This window comes from Euleptes europaea, chromosome 1 (assembly GCF_029931775.1).
Source record: "Euleptes europaea isolate rEulEur1 chromosome 1, rEulEur1.hap1, whole genome shotgun sequence".
In the NCBI taxonomy this organism is placed as follows: Eukaryota; Metazoa; Chordata; class Lepidosauria; order Squamata; family Sphaerodactylidae; genus Euleptes; species Euleptes europaea.
In genome coordinates, this window is record NC_079312.1 from 73514808 (window position 1) to 73535638 (window position 20831).

The following is a 20831-nucleotide window of genomic DNA, read 5'->3' on the forward strand; positions in this document are numbered from 1 at the left end:
ATGAGGAATTATGAGCAGAGATAACTTATAGGGACCATCCTACATTTACACAGGCCCAAATGGTCACCCCTTTAATGATAAGCTCCAAGTCTCTTTTTACTCTCCTCTCCTAGAGTTATACAGGTGGAGCAGGAAAAATCCCCTACCTCATTGTTTTGCTCCTGTTTAAATGAAATAGTGGCAGTGGGAGTGAACTACACCAAGTTTTACCAACATCACACACGAAACTGCCTTATACTGAATCAGACCCTTGGTCCATAAAAGTCAGTATTGTCTAGTCAGACCGGCAGCAGCTCTCCAGGGTCTCAGGCTGAAGTCTTTCACATCACCTACTTGCCTACTTTAACTGGAGATGCCAGGGATCAAACCTGGGACCTTCTGCATGTCGAGCAGATGCTCTATCATTGAGCCACATCCCCTCCCCTCTCATCATAAAGCTAAATTCAGGCTGCAGCAACTACTGCTCTCCTTCCTCCTCGATCTTCTAAAAAAGGAGCCAAGCAACAGTGAGAAGAATATTTATACCCTATCCCTGTGCATATACTAATGAACTTATTCAATTAGACTGACACCCTCTGAATAGTAAGTATGCATAGGATTAGAGATTTAAATTTCAGGAAATTTTGACTCCATGGGAGGGGAGAGCAGTTTTTCTGGGAAAAACATACAGACACTTTGGGGAAAACTGAAATATAAACAATGCTTATTACTTATCAGAATTACATAGTTGACTGCTTTAGCAATATAAAGGGATGTTTTTTATATGCCGACTTTCTCTACCATGTAAGGGAGAATCAAACCAGCTTACAATCACCTTCCCCTGCCTACAACAGACACCCTGTGAGGTAGGTGGGGCTGAGAGAGAGTGACTGGCCCAAGGTCACCCAGCTGACTTCGTGTGTAGGAGTGGGGAAACAAATCCAGTTCACCAAATTAGCCTCCGCTGCTCATGTGGAGGAGTGGGGAATCAAACCCGGTTCTCCAGATCACATTCCACCACTCCAAACCACCATTCTTAACCACTACATCACGCTGGCTCAGGGAATATTAGAGAAAGCTGCAAATTGCTGCAGCCTATGGTAGCTTAACACATAAACATTAGTTTTTTCCACATGTGAGGCAAGAATAAACAGAAGTTGAAAACATATAAATTTTGTGTAACTGAAAGAGTGTATTATTTGGACAGAAACAGTTCCACACAGTTATAGTGAGACTAGCAGAATATATTAAGGCAATTTTATAATGCTGAAAACACTGAATATTTCAGCAGTGTATTATCATCCACATCACGGTATATTAAGGACAAAATTAGTCATATTTAAACAAAAACATGTCCTTAAAAATACTGTGCAAGTCTACAGTGTGTACAGAAATTATTATCCTCTAATGTTGTAGACGGCCGCACATAAAAATTAGCACACTACACATTTTTAATGGGTAAAAACTCGTCTTTAAATGTATTTCATCCATCAATTACTGTATGAATATTTGAGAACAGTTCAATGCTATTTAAAAGATGTTGATACCAGAACAGTTTGCAGCCTCTATGTAGAGAAGTGAAAGCCCGAGGAAAACACTTAGGATTCCCCCCCACAAATACTTTTCCCAATATTTTTTCCTATGGAAAAACTGGGAACTTTGGGGAGCACTGAAAAAAAGCCTATTCATAGTCATACTACCACACAGATGGTTAGTACTAGGCTGGAGGGTCCCAGATAGCAAAGTAAGTGTATGGCGGTGGACAAGTTCAAAAGGTTTGAGAAACACTGCAGTAAAAGCAAAAAACAGGACAAAATACCAAAATCTCATCAGTTCATTATACTCACCTTCACATTTTTCCAGAATTTGGACAGTTTCTCCCAGTTCTAAAACCAAGCCTTGTACCACAGTCCCTCGGAAACTGCATATAACTAGGGGAAAATAACATATTAAAAAGTCAGAGGCTGTATCAGTTTCATAAAAATTACATAAAAACAGAAAGATAAAGAACCTGTAAACTTCCCACACCATACATGCATGCAAACGAAAAGAAGGCTAACCATGCAATCCTGACAGGGCCGGGGAGCTGCTTAGGAGTTGGTGTGACCCCAGCGCCAGTGTCTGTGCCACTTGCGCCCTCCAAAGTTGCACGGACGCCGGCACAGGGAAACTTATGCTGGCTCTGGGGAGTGACACGGTGAGCCTCGTGCACCAGCGCTGCCTCCCTGGCAGTGTTTTTCCAGGGCAAGTGCCCGTGCCAGCATCCAGGGGGCGTTCCCAGGGCGAAGCTGACCTTAGTCAGCTCCCAAAGCCCTTTCACCCCAGGAATGCCCCCTCTTGCAGGCATCAAGTTATGCCTGCAAAATATTTGGTGTAGCCCCGTGAAACTCAATGGAGGAATTTCACTGGGGTTTGTTTAAAGTGCCTATTTCACTCTCTTTTTCTGTCCGGGAAGCCTCTCAGGAGGCAGCACAGCTGTGCCATTCCTGGCTGTCACTAACAACCCCCCCCCACTCTCAGGATTGCTCTGCCCATTTATATCAGTCACCAACTGTTTATGAAACCACAAAAACAGTAACGATAATGCAAGTCTCAACAAATCCAAGGTTCAAGGTCACCATGATGCCTAAAAATTTCATTGTGGCACCTAGTTTTTTAACCAATATTTTTATTGCTGTGTGTCATATTCATTCTCAGTGGAAGTACAAGGCTTTTTATCATTTCACATCAGAATTATTTGTTGTATGACATAAAAATAAATAAGCTTAGAAATACTTGTCATTACTTATTAATATGTAAACTTAACTTTACCCCAGTCACTGGCAGGGGTTGAATTTTTTTCTTAACCTGTTGCTTTCTATACTGGCACAAAAATTTAATTAAATGGAACATACTTTTTTATTAACTCTAAATCAATTAAAACATTCCATATGGTCCTAAAGAATAATGAAAGTTTGTATTCCAGCGGTCTGTAAACAAAATGCTGTTTCAAACAAATCTGTTTGAATGGGGTTTCACCATTCCTCTTTTAGAAATATATCGTTTTAGTTAAAAATGCACCAGTTCAGACCTTTTTATACTGTTCCATTATTGGTAATGCAGCCTGTGTTTTCCAAGCAAATGTCACACACAGTTGAGCAGCAGTTACTGAAGCTTAACCAATCTATATCATCTATACATGTGCTTTAAAACAACCCCAACAAAAATATTGTTGAATCTCGCAACTCACATCCAGTAATGTCTCTAATCTCTAAATTTGATTTCAAAAGTTTACCACTATTAGACAACAATAGTTGAATGATGAAAACCTGGAAAAAAGTTAGGCTAGGGCAGGGGTCTCAAAACTGCGGCTCCAGAGCCACATGCGGCTCTTTGGCCCGTTGAGTGCGGCTCTCCGAACTTGGTTCGGGGCCCCTGCTCTTGCGCCCGCTCGTGCCGGCAGCCGGGCTGCGGAGCCGGCACGCCTGAGAGAGAGAGCGGGCGCGCTGTCTCCCCCCCACACACACCGTGGAGAATGGCCGGGTCCCCCTTTCCCTTTCCCTCAATGGTTGGGAGGCTAAAGCCTCCCCTCCCCTCTAGCCGCGCGATTGCTGGGCGGGCGGCTCGGCGGTTCCTGCCCCCCGCCTATCAGCTGTTGGGCGGGGCGGGCTTCCTTTGGTAGACCTGGCCTCCGGCTGAGTCCCATTGGGAGGCCATGTCTACCCACTGGCTTTCTTGGCAGTATACCTGGACTCCGAGGAGGGGAAAAAGTCCCCCTTCAGAGGCCAGGTCTACCAATTGGCTTCTATGGGCCTCCGGAGGCCAGGTCTACTGCCAAGAAAGCCAATAGGTAGACCTGGCCTCCCAATGGGACTCAGCCAGAGGCCAGGTCTACCAATAGGCTTTTATGGCGGTAGACCAGGCCTCCAGACGAGGACTCCGGACAGGGAGGGGGAAATGGCAGGGACTTACAATTTAATTTTTATCAATAAATAAGATCACTATTCAGTATGATATCAAGTTTTATTCAGTGTACCTATAGTTTAATTAAGACTTAAAACTTTAATTAAAGTTTATTAAGTTAATAAACAGTGTACCTACCTATATAGTTTAAGTTTAAGAAATTTGGCTCTCAAAAGAAATCTCAATCGTTGTACTGTTGATATTTGGCTCTTTTGACTAATGAGTTTGCCGACCCCTGGGCTAGGGTTAGAGGTTAGCTTTTTGTTGTGGTAACTTCAGCGATGATTACTCCTATTTTTATATACTGCTATACTTCTGTCAAAGCTTTAATAAAGTTATGAGAAACTATTAAGAGGTTAGGGTAAGGTTTTGTAGTAGTAATAATAGGAATATGGTCATTAAAACACAAAACCCTGTTAGTTGAAAAATAAACTTGACTCCTAAATTTCAGGCTGGCTCTTAAACCCAAAGAAAATTTGTTAAGGTCTCTTATACTGTACCTATTAGTACTCATTATCTGCATAAGACTAAATCAGCTTTTCAACAAAACTTTAAAATTTGAAACTGGACACTTAGAAAAGGCATTTAAAAGAATGCAGTGGATCACAAGCTGAACATAAGTCTGCAGTGTGATGCAGCTGCAAAAATGCTGATGTGATTTTAGGCTGCATTAATAGTCTAAACAGCCCTTTAACAGCCTTTCTAGCTTTTTAAAATTTTGTACATCCAGCCTAATGAAGAGTTCTTGACTAGTAAGCTTGAAAATTTTCACAATGGCCCCTTTCAGATTACTGCTTTAAATCGGATTCAGTTGTTCAAGGTGGGAGCTGAGAAATTTATATAGAAGATCCCCTGATATAGCAAATTGCGAAACCTGTAGGGATCTAGAAGAACTAAACTCTCAACCTTGCACCTTGCTCTCTTTTGTCTTTTCCTAACCACTGGTGCAGCCTCATTTTCTCCTGTTCTAAACTGAATGTCATCCATTGTTGGCCCATTTCCGAGTAAAGTGACATTGGGATGGGCATTTCCTACAGCGCCGCTTCCACCTCCCCCTGCCATATTTCATGGCACCTTCTTTTTCAGCGTAGTTTTTTTAAAAAAATTCTAAGATTTGCACTATGGCACTGGAGCAAATTAGCTGTAATAGCACCATTGAAATTCCTGCGGCCGTTGGTACATGGAAACAAGATAAGAACAGCTCACTGGGCAGCTAATTTGCTTCAGTGCCATAGCACAAATCTTATAATGTTTTTTTTAAGCCAAAAAAGGATGTGATGTAAAAAGGGGGAGGGAAGTGGTCCTTTTGGAAGCGCTCCAGACATTTTAAACAGCACAGTGCAGCGATTCAAAAGAGCAAGGAAGAGCTGAAAACAGGAGAAAGCAGTTTTCAAAAAAAAACATCTAAGCCCTGGGATGCCAATGGGACACAAGCAGCTTTGTATGAAAAGGTTCTTTTAAAAAGTGTTAAAAGCCAGGAGCCAAAATGGTTGTGTCTGAAATGACACAAAAAATCCGTTAGCAACCAGCTGCTCAAACGGATTATAAGAGCAGTTTAAAAGAAGCCAATGTGTTGTGTCAATTTGGTTACTACTAATAAAAGCTAATATATGGAAATTATTCTTGTGTTGCATTACTAGAAGCAATTCCCTCTCTACCACTTAGTGTATATTAAGAATAAATCAGATTAACTAGACTGTAGATTAACAGAGAAGATTGTCATTGTTTAGGCCCCTTTTGGGGTATATCAAGCATAACGATAAAGTTTGTTAGATACAGACAGACAGACAGACTTAGATTAGATTTAGGTAATAGGTTTTGTCTGTATATGTGATTTTCATTCTTGGGGGTCTGTGTTTTGCTTTAGCATAATAAAATGATGCTGTTTTTTGGGGAGTACAGGGTATGCCATGCTTCACTCTACTGCCTCTTCCTGGTCCCCCTTCCGTTCTTCCAACTGCTTCTTAAGGACTGTGCTCACTCACTCAGCTGCGCCCAGTACTGTTGGGATGGTTCCAACTCATCCCCCACTGTCTGCCTGCCAGTGCTGCCCGGGATATTTACCCACTCCCTAGCACCAGCTATTCTCTGCGCCATTGTGACATGTCCAATGCTGCCCTGGTGGCATTTGCACCCAGATTGCAGTCCTTTCCTAATGACTGGCACTGCTGCCGGACAATAGTGGCTGTTGGTGCGTGCACTTGCCATATCTTCTCAATTCTTTGAAGTTGGCATAGGCACTGGAAAAAAGGGCTGAGAGAAAACCTTGTGAAAAGTGGTTTGCCTTTTTGCATTTCTTGAAAGAAAAAATGGGTATTCCTATTGACTTTAATGGCATTCTGGATATTTAGAAAATCTTGATTTTCTAAATTCTGAATTCCAAATCTAAAGGATTCTAATGCTGAAACCGAATGTTGGTGCTAGTGCACATCTCTAATTTTATTCATCAAAAACTAACTATGGCCTTTTATGCATGGCTGTTTCCCTTGCAGTCATCCCCCACAACTATTTTGGGGCTTTGCTTTGATTATGCATAAATTTTCTGACCTTCAGAGGTCGCCTCGCTGTCCCTACGCATTTCTGAACGTTTTCCCCATGTTTTCTGGATGCTGGCTAAATAGCATCCAGAAAACGCGGGGAAAATGCACGGAGAGAGCGAAGCGACCTCTGAAGATCGGAAAATGCATACATAATCAAAACAAGACCCCAAAGTAGTTGGGGGGGGTGACCGCAAGAGAAACAGCCATGCATAAAGGGACAAGACCTTCTTTAAGTGCTAGAAATTTAGAGAATTGTCATCTTCACAGACAATTTGGAGGGATATCAAAATGCAGGGAAATCAAATACTTATTTGTACAACTCCTAGGCAGAAATATGTTGTATGGCAAAGGGATCCAAGAGCTCAGAAAAATAGGGAGCCAAATTAATGACAAACTCCTCTAAAAAACACCATGACATGTGTGACTTGTCCTTCAATCCACCAGTCAAGATAGCCCCTCCAGTGGAATCCCATTCCAGTGGAATCCCAGTGAAATTCATATTATTGTCAAATTTCATCTTGTACCATAACATTGGCATTTAGTACTTTAAAAAGTGATATCAATTCAATAAACAAATTTGTATCAGTTATACATTCACAAATAATTAAAAGTAGTTGCATATTTAATCATTTGTCTTCTAATAATTTTTACATCAAGTTGCCTCACAAAGCATAACATCGTTCTATAAGGAATTATCAGTATTATATACCTAACAGAAAAGGAAATATTGATGGGTTTATTCAGCCATAAAAAATACTCCTATACTCCAAGGCAAAGGCTGCAGTCATCTGTATCAGAATCTTTCAACAGATGCAACCACCCAGAAGATCAAATCATACCTGACTGCATGTACTCCAATACAATCAGACCTATTCCTAATTTAATCAGGATCTCATTTTATTACATTAAAAACATAAGAAGAGCCATCAGACCAAAGGCCCATCTAGTCCACACTTCTGTTCAAATAGTGCCTGGCCAGCTGCATCTAGGAAGCCCACAAGCAGGGTGACAGCAACAGCATCTTCCTTACCATGCTCCCTAGCAACTGATATAAAGAAGCATGCTATCTCTGGTATTAGAGGGAATAGATGTCCAACATGATTGATAGTCCTGTCTTCCATGAATTTGTCCACTCCCTTATAAAGGCTTCCAAGTTAGGCAGCCATCACCACACCCTGTGGTAGCAAGTTCAACAATGTAACTATGGGTTGTGTGAAGAAGTACTTCTTTTTGTTTCTCCTGAATCTTCCATCCTTCATCTTCAGTGGAAGATCCCAGGTTCTAGCATTACAGGAGAGGGAGAAAGTGTATTCCCCCCTCCCAGTAAATACAGATTGAGAAGGGAAATGAAATTCATCTGAAATCATTAAAACCAGAAGAGGTATACCCAGCCTCCAATATTATATTTTTTTAAACAAAGATGTTGTAATTAGTGTAAAGATAAACCTTTTCAACTTTCTGGATGTACATCTAGATTTAACAGGAAGACACGTAACATTTAAAGGCACTCTAAACAATTAGAGTATAACTTTGGTTTCTGTATATGCCCCCCAAGCCAGCAACAAACTCAGTTTTATCATTCCATTATGGAGGATTAAAAAAAAAAAAAATCTGCCACTAGTGAGATTATCATTGGCAGAAGATTTTAATAAAGTTTAGAATTCTAAATTAGACAGATCCCATCAAGGCTAATTCCCCATGATGATTTCCCATGGGGGACACACTGCTGCCGCCAATGTAGCTACATGGAGGTTGGCTGGCTGGCCAGTACGGAATGACTCTCTCTGTGTCTCCAAGTGGGACTCCAAGTACAATTTTTTTCAAGAAAACACTCTCTGCCCCCCTCCACCCCACCATCCACCCATCCCTCTTTTTCCCCTCTCTGGTTTCCTTCCTTCCTGGCACTTGCTTTCTCTCCCCAACCGCTCTGCTGGGATGCCACAAATTTTCTCCTTCCCCTCTTTGAGGCACTGGGAAACAGGAAGAATGCACAAGAGGAGAAGGGGGAGGTTGGGCCAGGCAAGTCCCCATACACCTTGCGCCAGTAAACAAAAGCAATGCAAAAATCCCTTGGATGCATGTTGCTATTCCTTCATGTAGAAAAAGCATTTGATCCTGTGAAACTGACATGTCTAATGTGGACATTAAGAGCCCCGTGGCACAGAGTGGTAAGCTGCAGTACTGCAGTCAAAAGCTCTGCCCACGACCTTAGTTCGATCCCGACGGAAGTCAGTTTCAGGTAGCCGGCTCGAGGTCGACTCAGCCTTCCATCCTTCCGAGATCGGTCAAATGAGTACCCAGATTGCTGGGGGTAAAGGGAAAATAACTGGGGAAGGCATTGGCAAACCAAAGTCTGCCTAGTAAATGTCAGGATGTGACGTCACCCCATGGGTCAGGAATGACCCGGTGCTTGCACAGGGGACCTTTATATTTAATGTGGACATTGGACTACAATAATATTGGAGGAAAATCTCAGTAATGGGTTTTATTAACTAATCTAAACCAGTCCCAGCAAAGAGGCCAATGAAAAGAGAATAGATCTTCTGCTCTCCCACTTACCATAGTTAACAGGCAATTTGGCTATTGTTAAAGCAATTTTGTTGTTCAGCAAAACTCTCCTGGAGGATGTGGATGCTCCACTAGGAACACTCTCAGTCTGAGCGACGAGGCAGTTCGTACTCATGCCTAACATATTATTTTTGTTCATTAAGAGTTCTTCAAGAGTTTGCAGTCTATTGATATTTGGTGTTATGATTATTTTGTAACAACTGTAATAATAATTATGCCATTAAAGGTTTCATTATCATTGTCATCTAATCTAAACCCACAGCTAAAATAATTGCCAATGGTACAATTTCAAATCATTTTAAGAAACAGGGTTATCCCATACCACCATTATTAACTGTCCTGTTCAGAGAACCCTTGGCAACTGCCATACTTGAAATACAGGTATAAAAGGTATCACATTATTTATGTTACAAAATTTACACCCTGCCTTTCTGTCTTCACAAGGGCTTTCAAGGGAGCTAACGAATTAAAATATCCATAATAAAATCACATTTTAATAAAAATCATTAACCCCCCCAAAATCATTAAAACAATTAAAACCTGTTCTAAAAACATACAAAGACAAAACAGTACTTAAAACATTGGTCAGGAAGGATGGATCACTGACGAAATGCTAACCAAAACAAAAAAGTCTTCACCTGTAGGTGGAAGACAGCAAAAGAAGTAGACAAACAAATCCTGGAGACAGAGTCCCAGAATTTTAATGCCACAACCAAGAAGGCCCTCTCCAGGGTTGCCACCAGCCTCAGAAGGCAGGGGCACTCAAAGCAGGTCCTCCAAAGATGACCAAAGTGGTCGGGCAGGTTCACACAGGAGCAGGTGGTCCTTAAAGGTTTGAAAGTCAACACCAGCACCTTAAATTGTTCCTAGAAGAAAACTGGGAGCCTGTGTAGATGGAAGAAGATTGAATTTATATGGTCTCTGTGACCCACTCCAGTCAACATCGTGGCAACAGCATTCTATACCAATTGAAGTTTCCAAACACTTTTCAAGGGCTGCCCTATGTAGAGAGCACTGCTGTAATCTAATCTATATGTAAGCAAGGCATGCACCACAGTGGCCGGATCTTTTCTGTTCAGGAAAGGCCACAGCTGATTAAGCAGTTGAAGCTGGTAAAAGGCACTCATGGCCACAGCTGCCACCTGCTTATCTCCCAGTAAAACTGGGTCCGAGAGCAGGCTATGGACCTGTTCCTTCAAGGAGAGGATACCCCCATTCAGAATGGGTGACAGCTTGAACCGTGGATCAGACCTTCCTCCCACCAGTAGCACTTCCAACTTGTTGGGATTAAGCTTCAGTTTATTAGCCTACATACACTTCAAAACTGCCTTCAGCTCAGGGTTTCTACAGCCTCCCTGGAATCAGCCAGAAGCACAAGAAAGAGCTGACATATTGGTGACAACCCAGCCAAAATCAGTGGTTTCATATAGATGTTGAAGTGCATAGGGAACCTTGTGAGGCCCCATAGGTCAAAAGCCAAAGAGTCGAACAGCAGTCCCCCAGCACCACCTTCTGAAATCTACCCTCCAGGTAGGCCCAGAACCACCGCAAAACAGTGTCTTCCAAACCCAAAACAGAAGTGCCCAGATCACGCAAAGTGATGGTATTGTTTTACTCTGCTCTGGTTAGACCTCACCTAGAGTACTGTGTTCAGTTTTGAGCACCACAATTTAAGAAGGATGTAGACAAGCTGGAACGTGTCCAGAGGAGGGCAACAAAGAGGGCAACTTGGTCTGGAGACCAAGTTGAGGAAAGGTTGAAGGAGCTGGGTATGTTTAGCCTGGAGAGGAGACGATATGATAACCATCTTCAAGTATTTGAAGGGCTGTCATATAGAGGATGGTGCTGAGTTGTTTTCTGTTGCCCCAGAAGGTTGGACCAGAACCAACAGGCTGAAATTAAAGAATTTCCAGCTAAACATTAGGAAGAACGTTTTAACAGTTAGAGCAGGTCCTCAGTGGCACAGGCTTCCTTGGGAGGTGGTGGGCTCTCGTTCACTGGAGGATTTTAAGCAGAGGCTAGATGGTCATACGTCTACAACGCTGATTTTTTTACTTTAGGCAGATCTTGAGAGGGAGGGCAGGAAGGTTTGCATCAGTGTTTGGCTCTCGTGGGCCTTCTTGCATGCCCAGAGTAGTGCCAATAGCCACTTTAGGGTCAGGAAGCAATTTTCCACCAGGCCAGATTGGCCAGAGATCCTGGAGGGGTTACTTTTTTTGCCATCTTCTAGGTATGGAGGAGGGGGTCACTGGAGGTGTGGGGGAGGGAAATATTTGTGAATTTCTTGTATTGTGTAGGGGGTTGGACTCGATGACCCTGGTGATCCCTTCCAACTCTATGATTCTATTATTCTAATCACAACCCAGATAATGGAACATGTGAGACTGCTTGATAATTATTGAGATCTTCTGGGCCAGAGTAGACTTCTTTAGAAGTGGGCGCACCACAGCCTTTTTCAAGGCTAGGGCGACCACTCTCTTTCAAGGAAGCATTAACTACCTCTCCGGTCCTGTCAGCCAAACCCCTCCCCCAACAGATTTAAGTAGCCAGGAAAGGCAAGGGTCATACAAGCAGATGATAGCGCTCAAACTTCCAAGGATCCTGTCCACACCTTTAAACTGAATAAACTAAAAAGTATCCCAAACAATTGTACAAGTTGGCACCCTGGCACTGCTAACATATAGACCAAGCTGGAATGGATTTGAGAGATTTTATCTGCCAAGTGCTGAGCAAAATGGCCACAGTGGGCCACTGAGCAGTCCATCTCTTCCTGAAGGCCTCTGACCACCCAGAACAGCTTCGCTGGCCTACACTGCGCGGATACAACAGTGGTGATAAAGTGTTTCTTTGCTGCCATCACCACTAGTGAGTACACTTTAAAATGAGCTTTTGCCGGTGTTTCATTGGATTCGTCCCAAGTCTTTCTTCGTTGTTGCTCTAGCAGTCTCCATCTTTTCGTCACCCTCAGCCCCTCAGTAAACAAAGGGGCTACTGGGGCTCCAACACTTCTGAGTGGGCACCTGCGAGTGATTGTGTCAATCATCTGGGTCATTCCAATGGTCAACCAGGGAACCAACTCTGGGTCCTTTGAATCACAAATTTTATTGTATGCCGATGATATAGTATTAACATTACTCAATGCCAAGGCTTCGTTTTTGGAATTAGAACTATTTAAAAGTATACTAAGGTATGTGGGTTCTAAAATGAATATTAAAAAATCTGAGTGGTAGGAAATAAATCTATCCACATTAATTAAAAATAAAATTCACCAATTGTATGGGATACTTTGTAAAATTTCTATAATGTACTCATGAATATTGCTTTATCAGAATATTGAATCTGAGAATATGTATTATAAGAAATTACATGAAGAACCTGGAAAAAACCCTAGCTTTTTGGAAATGATTGAAACTATTACAGGAAATGCAGATATCAAAATGAATATATTATCAAACATATTATTTTTATTTATAAATCTACCCTTGGTAATAAATAATTCACAGACGAATTCACTGCAGGAATAAACCTGTGGGTTTATCTGAGATAAACACCCTAGAGTAACTAATAAATTAATGATTAGAAAGACAGAGGTAGGCATATTATCTATTCCAAAGATTAATTGGTGTTATAGTGCAACTAAATTGGCAGTTCTGAAAGATTGGAAAAGAGACAATATATATATATAAAAGTTTACCGACAACCTTTATATAATTTTTGTGGTTCAAGAAGTTAAAAAAGTACCTACTTTTACAGCATAATCCTGAGGGGGAGTGCAGAGGAAGCCACCTAGGCTCTGTGCTGATGTTTCTCCGAGATGCGGCAGTATAATAATGCCGCAGAACAATTCTGGTGAGTCCCCTGTGCTGGTGGGAAAATGGGCAGACCCTGGGGCATGGCAGGACTTAGTCAGCTCCTTTAGCCACCCCAGCCCAGGAACAGCCCCCCAAAACTGGCAGAAAGTTACACCATCAAAAACCACAGTATAGCCAATATGGCAGTTCAACAGAAAAGACCAAGCCCCTCCCCCACAGGTGCATCCCCACCTGTGCATCCCCACCTGTGGGGGAGCTGGGCAAACTACCTTACAGGCTGTGCACTGTATGTATCACACATGTATCACACATGCCCACTATTTTCTGTGAATAGAAGGGGCAGACAATATTTGTCAGTCCCCCCGCCCATAGCTAGGGCTGTTGATTCGGTTCGGCCTGAACTGAAAAACAGCCGAATTTCCCCTGATTCAGTGATTTTTAGTTCGGGACGAACCGAACTCAAAAATGGCGGGCAATCGGGGAGCCGAATTCAGCGAGTTCACGAATACAACCGGCCAATTCGGGGCCATCAGTAAGCAGCATAACCGTCAGTAAGCAGCATTCTCCTCCCCCGGCCAATCGGTGACCAAGCTGGGTCTTCTTCTGGCCAATCAGTCAGGATTGAGTACTGGAGGAATCAGCTGATGTGCGGCCCGGCCGGGGAGAGGGAAATCCTCCTGTGTGGGGGGGGGGTGCTTGTGCACATTCGCTCCTTTCTGTGGCTGCAGGGGGCGTATTTTTTGGGGTACAGACCCCAAACTTTCAGTGGGGCTTCAGTCAAGCCTTCTTAAGAGACCCCCCCCAAGTTTTGTAAACATTGGGTCAGGGGGTCCCGAGATATGGGCTCCCCCTTTTTTCTTTCCATGGCTGCAGGGGGTGCATTTTTGGGGGTACAGACCCCAAACTTTCAGTGGAGCTTCAGATGAACCTTCTTAAGATACCCCCCAAGTTTTGTAAACATTGGGTCAGGGGGTCTCGAGATATGGGCTCCACCCCTTTCCCCTCCCCTCCTTTTTCCATTTACGTGGCTGCAGGGGGCGCTTTTTGGGGGATACAGCCCCCAAACTTTCAGCATAGCTTCAGACAATCATTCTTAAGATACCACCCAAGTTTTGTAAAGATGGGTTCAGTGGGGGCAGAAATATCGACTCCCCCCCTTTTCTCTTTCCATGGCTGCAGGGGGCGCATTTTTGGGGGTGCAGATCCCAAACTTTGCGTGGAGCTTCAGACAAGCCTTCTTAAGAGACCACCCAAGTTTTGTAAACATTGGGTCAGGGGGTCCCGAGATATGGGCTTTCTCCTTTTCCCTATTGGGATGAATGGATCAGCTGATCCTGTATGCTTCTCCAGAGCAAAACGTCCCGTGCCTAATTGGAATCATCTTGGATTACCCAGTCCTCCCCAGCCCCTCCTGATGGAACAGAAGACAGCCACAGTAAGACCCCTTTGGGGGCTTTAATCTATAATTTTTCTCCTGTGTGTGTGTGGGGGGGGGGAGCAGAGTTTGTGTGCGTGTGGGGAGGGAGCAGTTTCTGTGGGGGGGGGAAGCCAAAGGGGGCTTTTGCCGGTTCTGCCTGGGGTGTGTGTTCCCCCTCGAGTCTCTCTCTCCCTGGTTTGAGGGGGGGTTTCAGTTGTGTGTCTTCAGGTTTTCCCTCATTCATAAGAGCGGTTAGGTCTATTTGGATGCTTGCTCAAAACTTCTCAGCTGTTTGTCGGGGCTGGGAGCTTTGTGTGTGGGCAGCAAGCTCTGCTCAGACATGCACATTAAGGGTGGGGGCCCCCCTTTCAGCCCCCCCTGACCCAATCTTTACAAAACATGGGGGGTCTTTCAAGAAACGGCCTTTGAAGCTCCGCTGAAAGTTTGGGACCTCTACCCCCAAAAAGGCCCCCCCCAGAGCCGCGGAAAGGCGCGGTTGTGTTTTTAATGGCTTTATTTGGCCGAATTTTTTTCCCGAACTTTGAATTCCCGCCGAATTGCATGGACCCGAAGTGGGGGAGTTCGGACTTCGGCATATCCCGAATCTAAACGGGCCGAATTCAGCCGAATCCGAACTATACCGAATTTTTTTTTAAATTCAACAGCCCTACCCATAGCAGACCTCCAAGCTGTTCCCGGGGCAGGGGGGGTGTCCTTTATTTGTAGGAGCAACATTTCAAGAGGTGTTTTGGCTGTCACAGGAAGTGGGAGGTAGGGAGGTTCTGCTATGCAGACAGAAATCCCTTTCATCCACAAAAATCTACAGTGAATCCAAAACATAGGCTCTCTGCTAGTAGCAGCAAAGCATACTTTCACACTACTTTAGGTCCCAGTACCGGCATAGGGCTAAAAGGAGCACAAAGAAGCTTAGTTCTGAGGCAACTGTTATTGGAGAACCACCCAGAGGGTGAATGAACAAGTTGCAGATGGCAACAAAGAGCACCGGTGCTGTCTTGGCTGGGCATAAGCTGCTGTTAGCTCAAGTGGCCTACAGGTGGGTGGCATCTAGGGGCAGCAACTGCCTCCCAGCCCTTGCATACTCTCCCTCAGCAACAATTCCTGGACATTGCCATCTGGTTGCTTAGGAACAAGTGAAGGAGCAGCAAGAACCAGCAGCCAAGTCCAACCCAATCCTCCTCCTTGTCCTGGTGGAGGGGGAGGGGAGAAGAAAAATGTATGGCATGCCAGCAAGGAAGGGACAGAGGGAGAGGAAACCAATCCTTGCTGCTGCCAAAAATGAGAGGTCAGGCAGGAGCTGTTTCTGGGGCCAGGCTAGGCAAGTTGTCAGGCTGTGAGAGAAGCCATCCCTGGAGTGGTGTTTGCACCTGCGCAGGGACACTGACCTTAACACAGAACATGGCAAAGATAATAATGAAGGGCAATTGCCATTCAGCTTGGTTTGAAATTGAGCTGGGTTATCGTATATGCTGTTTCCCCAACATAGGAAATAGCTCCTTTATAAAGTCCAGTTTCAAAACCCCATTACACTCTCCATGACATGGGGTATATGAATGTTTCTCCACTGCAAGCTTTCAGATTCTCCCATGGAATCAGGAATCCTGCCCCACTATCTTCTTCTCTTTCCCCATAACTTTTCATGAAGGACCTGGAGGTCTCTCTGCAAAGCCTCCACTTCTCCCTAGAGCTTAGAACGCTGAAATGAGAGTGTCCTCCAAGCACCAGTAGCCCTGGGATATTTAATATCCAAGGTATTTAATGTCCTCACTGAGTACTCAGGTGCCCTAGAAAACTATAAGCCCTAGGGCTTCTTGTGTCTACTTGTATATGCTCTAAAGCTCTATATTCCAAGGCAGAAAACTTCTTGGGGAAATGATAATTCATAAAGCAGCGAGGCTTTGTCAGCTGGAGAAGTTTGCATTATGACCTAGGAAAACACAAACCTTGAAACTCAGTCAGACGGCTTACCTAAGATTCAGAACAAAGGGGCTAATTATAGCTACCATCTCTTTCCCAAAGTTTCAATTATCCAGCTTCAGCTTTGGCATGTTTAAATAAGGGGTGATGTTATCAAGTAGAATCAGTGTTTTTAACCACTCCCAGGAAAATCTACAGCAGAATAATAATATTTTATATTAGTTTAATATGCAACAAATTGCAGCAGATTGCAGAGCTACAATTTATATATGTATCTATAATGTAACATCTATTTTATCAAAGATAGGACATTTTGGAGGACTTTTAGTCATAGGGTCGCCATGAGTCGGAAGCGACTTGATGGCACTTAACACACACACATAATGTAACAGATTAAGACAAGATAGTAAATGCTGGTAGCAGCGTATGGCTATAAAAATAAAAAAGGTAAATTGAATTAGCAAAAACAGCATTTTGTGATTACTGAGATGCTTGGGCATAGTATTTTACTGTTCCTTCAACAAAATTCATATTGTTATAAGACATTCTAACTTAATTTTATGACACTAAACGAACCACAGTAAAACATTAGAATTTGTGTGAAAGTTCAGTCTTGCAGAGACCTAGTCTTGAAGAACACTGAAAACTCACAGTCCATTTGTGTTCCAGGAATATTGTCCAACCAGGTAAATTGATTGCTGACAATGCATCTTGCCCACTACCTTTATACAGAAGAGAGTGATTCAAATCTAGGAAACCTAAAAGCCTTGGGGGAAGGGAGCTGAAAAAGTTGTTAAAACACAATTTTTCCTGTTTTTTTTTTACAGACTTTTTCAGTGCTCATGGTGGGGTGGGTGGAAATAGGAGAACATGAGGGTTCATATGAAATATATTCTCTTTTGGAATGAATGAAAGGCATGCAAGTATAGATTTTATTCTCTCAAAATGCTTTCTGAGAATTATTATATTACGATCTACAGTATTAGATAGTAATTCCTTTGAATACCATAGACATACACAGTTTAAAATATATGATTACTTTTTACATTTTTCTACAATTAATATGTTATAGTACATATGGGGGGTGTCAAATAAGCCAGGGCTATGCATATGGCCCACAAGGCACCCCCTCCCCCGGCACCTGCTGCTTCAAAAGAGGTGTGCAAATGCCACGGGCGATGGTGCAACAAGGGCACATCATCATCCATTGGCAGGCCGAGCTTCTGGCCAGGTGGGTTGTGAGGTGCCCTCTTAGGGCAAGCCCAGGCCAGGGTGGGGGTGGGGTGAAGAGGAGGCCAGTCAAGGATGGGTCTTTAGTCATCGCAAATGGTGCAAGGGAGCTCTGGAGAAATTAATGAAGAAAGAATGAGAAACAAGAAAGGCATCCCAGCAGGCTAGGTTCTGATGGAGCTGAATCTGCTCTCCCTGCTGGGGGTGGGGTGGGGGGAATCTGCCCATATGGGAGTGCTTATCCTAGGGCAGGTGCTGTAGGACAGGGATCTTCTGGTTAGAGGGTCTCCTGCAGAAGTGCTTAAGATGGTGGGCTAATTTGCAACAGAGTAAAATCCTGGGAAGCTCCTTTCATGTTTCCTGCCCATTCCACCTCCCCCACCCTCAGTCTGTTGACGGAGCAGCCAGTGGCACTGAGGACCCCCAGGGGACTCTTTTTTCCTCCTCTTGGTTTTTGCTGAGCAAATGTTATTCATTCATTTTTTAAGATAAGTTTTGTAACCTCTTATGGATTAATGCAAGGGTGTCAAAATTATATATTAAAAATTATGTTTATAAAAAAGAATGCAATGGAGTTCTAGAGTACAGATAGAAAAATACAGCATAAAATAAATACTATTTTTATTTATGTATACATTAAAATATTTATATCCTGTCTTCCCTCTTGACTCAATGTGGCTAATTAAGTGATCCTTGTAAAGTAATTAATACTAACTTAATATTAAATTAGTATGTTTCTTGCATTTTAATAATTTATGATACACATGGCCCAAGTGTCTTACACATGTCAGATTCATCTCTCGTGTTGTATATGAAGAGGTCTGTGCTTTCCATGTTTTTAAGATTAACTCAATGTCCAAAACTGCAGGTAGTCCTTAGGACTGGCTACACTATGGTGGTTTACAAATTCAAATAATAAATATTTTATTTCCTGCACAATAGATAGTTTTTGCTCTCTGAAAAGTAAGAAAAAATAAAAGTTGTAATAGAAACTAAAATATACAAACTTGTGCAGCATAGAATGCTATAGTTTTTGCTCTCTGTTGAATGCTGGGCATATTTACAGTTTTGTTTCAACCAATCTAAGACTTTCATATTTTAAAATTTAGGCTTGATAAGAAAGTCTAGTATATTATACATTTAAGTTTCAAAATTTCTAGAAAATATACTTTCAACATGCTACTTGAGACCTATGCTACTTGAGGCCTACTAGGTAACTATATTTCTTTGCTTTGCATACACAGAAACGTAGGAAACCCACGAGTGCCCTGCTGGATCCTACACTGTCCATGCAGTCAGCATGCTGTTTCCAATACTAGACAAGCAGTTGTTTCCCATAAGCAAACCATGAAGACAAGGGAGACCCTATGTGGAGCCAATGGGTGCCATGGTGCCTGCAACACCTTTTCTGGTGCTAGCCAAGTGCTTTTAGGAAGTGGGAAGGGCGAGGTAGGGTTTTTGTCCAGCAAGCCTTTTGATTGGCTATGCAAATTTTTTTGAAATGTTGCTTTGGCGGCAGCAGCTGCCATCACAGCACAAGAATCTGCACTGTGTCACTGTGGCAATCCTTTTGTGGCTGGCTCCGCCTCCTGTGGCAGCCATTTTGTGGCAGCCATTTTGTTGCTGCGCCCACCATGCCACATCAAAATTCCAAATGTGCCCACAGGTTCAAAAAGGTTGGGGACCCCTGATGAAGACAGTCATCTTGTTTGTGGGCTTCCTAGAGGCACCTGATTGGCCTCTGTGTGAACAGACTGCTGGACTTGATGGACCCTGGGCTGATCCAGCATGGCTTTTCTTATGTTCTTACCCTCCCTCCTAGCTGCTTGCCCCCAGTAGTCTATATACTGATTCTGAATCTACTGATTCCATTTACCTGTCATGATTAATAGTCATTCATAGACCTATCCTCCATGAAGGCGTCTAATACCTGTCTAAGTTAGTGATCACCACCACATTTTGTGGCAGCACATTCCACAAGTTTGTTTATTTACAATGTTTCCATCCCACCTATCTCCTTGGACTCAAGATGGCTAGGAAAACAACGTTTAAAGGACACAAAAAACAACATAACAGTTCATTTTGTGTGTGTGTGTGAAGTGCTGTTGCTTCCAACTCATGGCGACCCTATGAATCAATGTCCTCCAATTGTCCTATCATTAAAAGCCTTGCTCAGGTCTTGCAAACGGAGGGCCGTGACTTCCTTTCCTATTATATGTGTAGAACAGCTTTGGACTTTCCTTTTGCATCCATTCACATCAACAACTGAACATCCTTTCAGCTTTAGTCCAGTTGCATCATTACCAAGATTTTAAAAGATGCATAGATTAAAAATGAAATAACTAAATAAATAATACCTTTCTAAATGCAGCAAGTTAAGGAACCCTCTGCACCCATTCCAGTAAGCTGCTTCAGAGGACTAGGCCTACCACAGAAAAAGCCTATGACCTAAACAGTGCCATATAGACAATCCTAAGGGAGGGCACCATAAGGGAGAAAGCTGTCTGAAGAACGTAACTGGTGCCTCAGAGTTTACTGGGAGATGCAGATTAATAATTATGAGATAAAACGAAGTGGACTATAGATAGATAGAATAACTATGGGTTTGAATATGTTCAATCAGATGTGTTGGGATATTTAAAACAACAGACGATGGGTGAAACAGAAGAACTGGAGTTAAAGACTAAGTGGAACCTATATATTGATTGGGTGAAAAGTGGAGAAGCCAACGAAGAGACTTTAGTAAAATTAAAAAGACTATGCTCATGGCTAAAAATATGAAAATATTATCTATTTCGACTTGGCCCGTGGGGGAAGGGAGATGGGGGGGAAGGGGTTAAAATTATACTGGAAGAAAGAAAGTGTAATTTTGTAATTATAAAAGTATGAAGATGTAAAAATTACTTCCAATGCAATAAAAGGGGGGAAAAGATTAATAATTATGAAGGACATAGGCCATGAAGGGCTTTAAAGATACTAGTACTTTGAACTGGGTCTGGAAGCAAACAGGAAACCACTGCAATGGATAACGCACTGGAGTTACATGTTCTGAGCAGCTGATCCCAGACAGGAGACTTGCTGCTACATTTGTCCCAATTAAAGCTTCTGAGAAGTCTTCAAAGACAGTCCAATATATAGCACATTGCAGTAGACCAAAGTGAAGGTTGTGATAGGATGGATCAGCATGGCTAGGTCACCAGAGTCAAAGTAAGGTGCCAGTTTATAGGCAAGATGCAATTAAAAGAGGAGCTACTAGCAACAGCACCAACCCATTTATCCATTAACACCGATGGGTCTGACAGTACCCCAAGATCTTAATTTGATCTACTAACGAGAACTTAACCCCATCTAGGTCTGGTAGATCAGTACCATTCAAACACTCTGACTTCCCAACCAGGGTCACCTCCC

General features: G+C 42.9%; 1 protein-coding gene across 3 annotated transcripts in view; it reads right to left on the reverse strand.

Moving 5' to 3' along the window:
- Positions 1-20831, reverse strand: part of DOCK3 (dedicator of cytokinesis 3) — a 209864-nt gene that overhangs the window by 185307 nt on the left and 3726 nt on the right. For all 3 annotated transcript variants that reach the window (XM_056855260.1, XM_056855269.1, XM_056855252.1), the window contains exon 2: positions 1827-1910. In XM_056855260.1, the coding sequence (XP_056711238.1) occupies positions 1827-1910 (84 nt within the window). The remainder of the gene's footprint in view (positions 1-1826; positions 1911-20831) is intronic.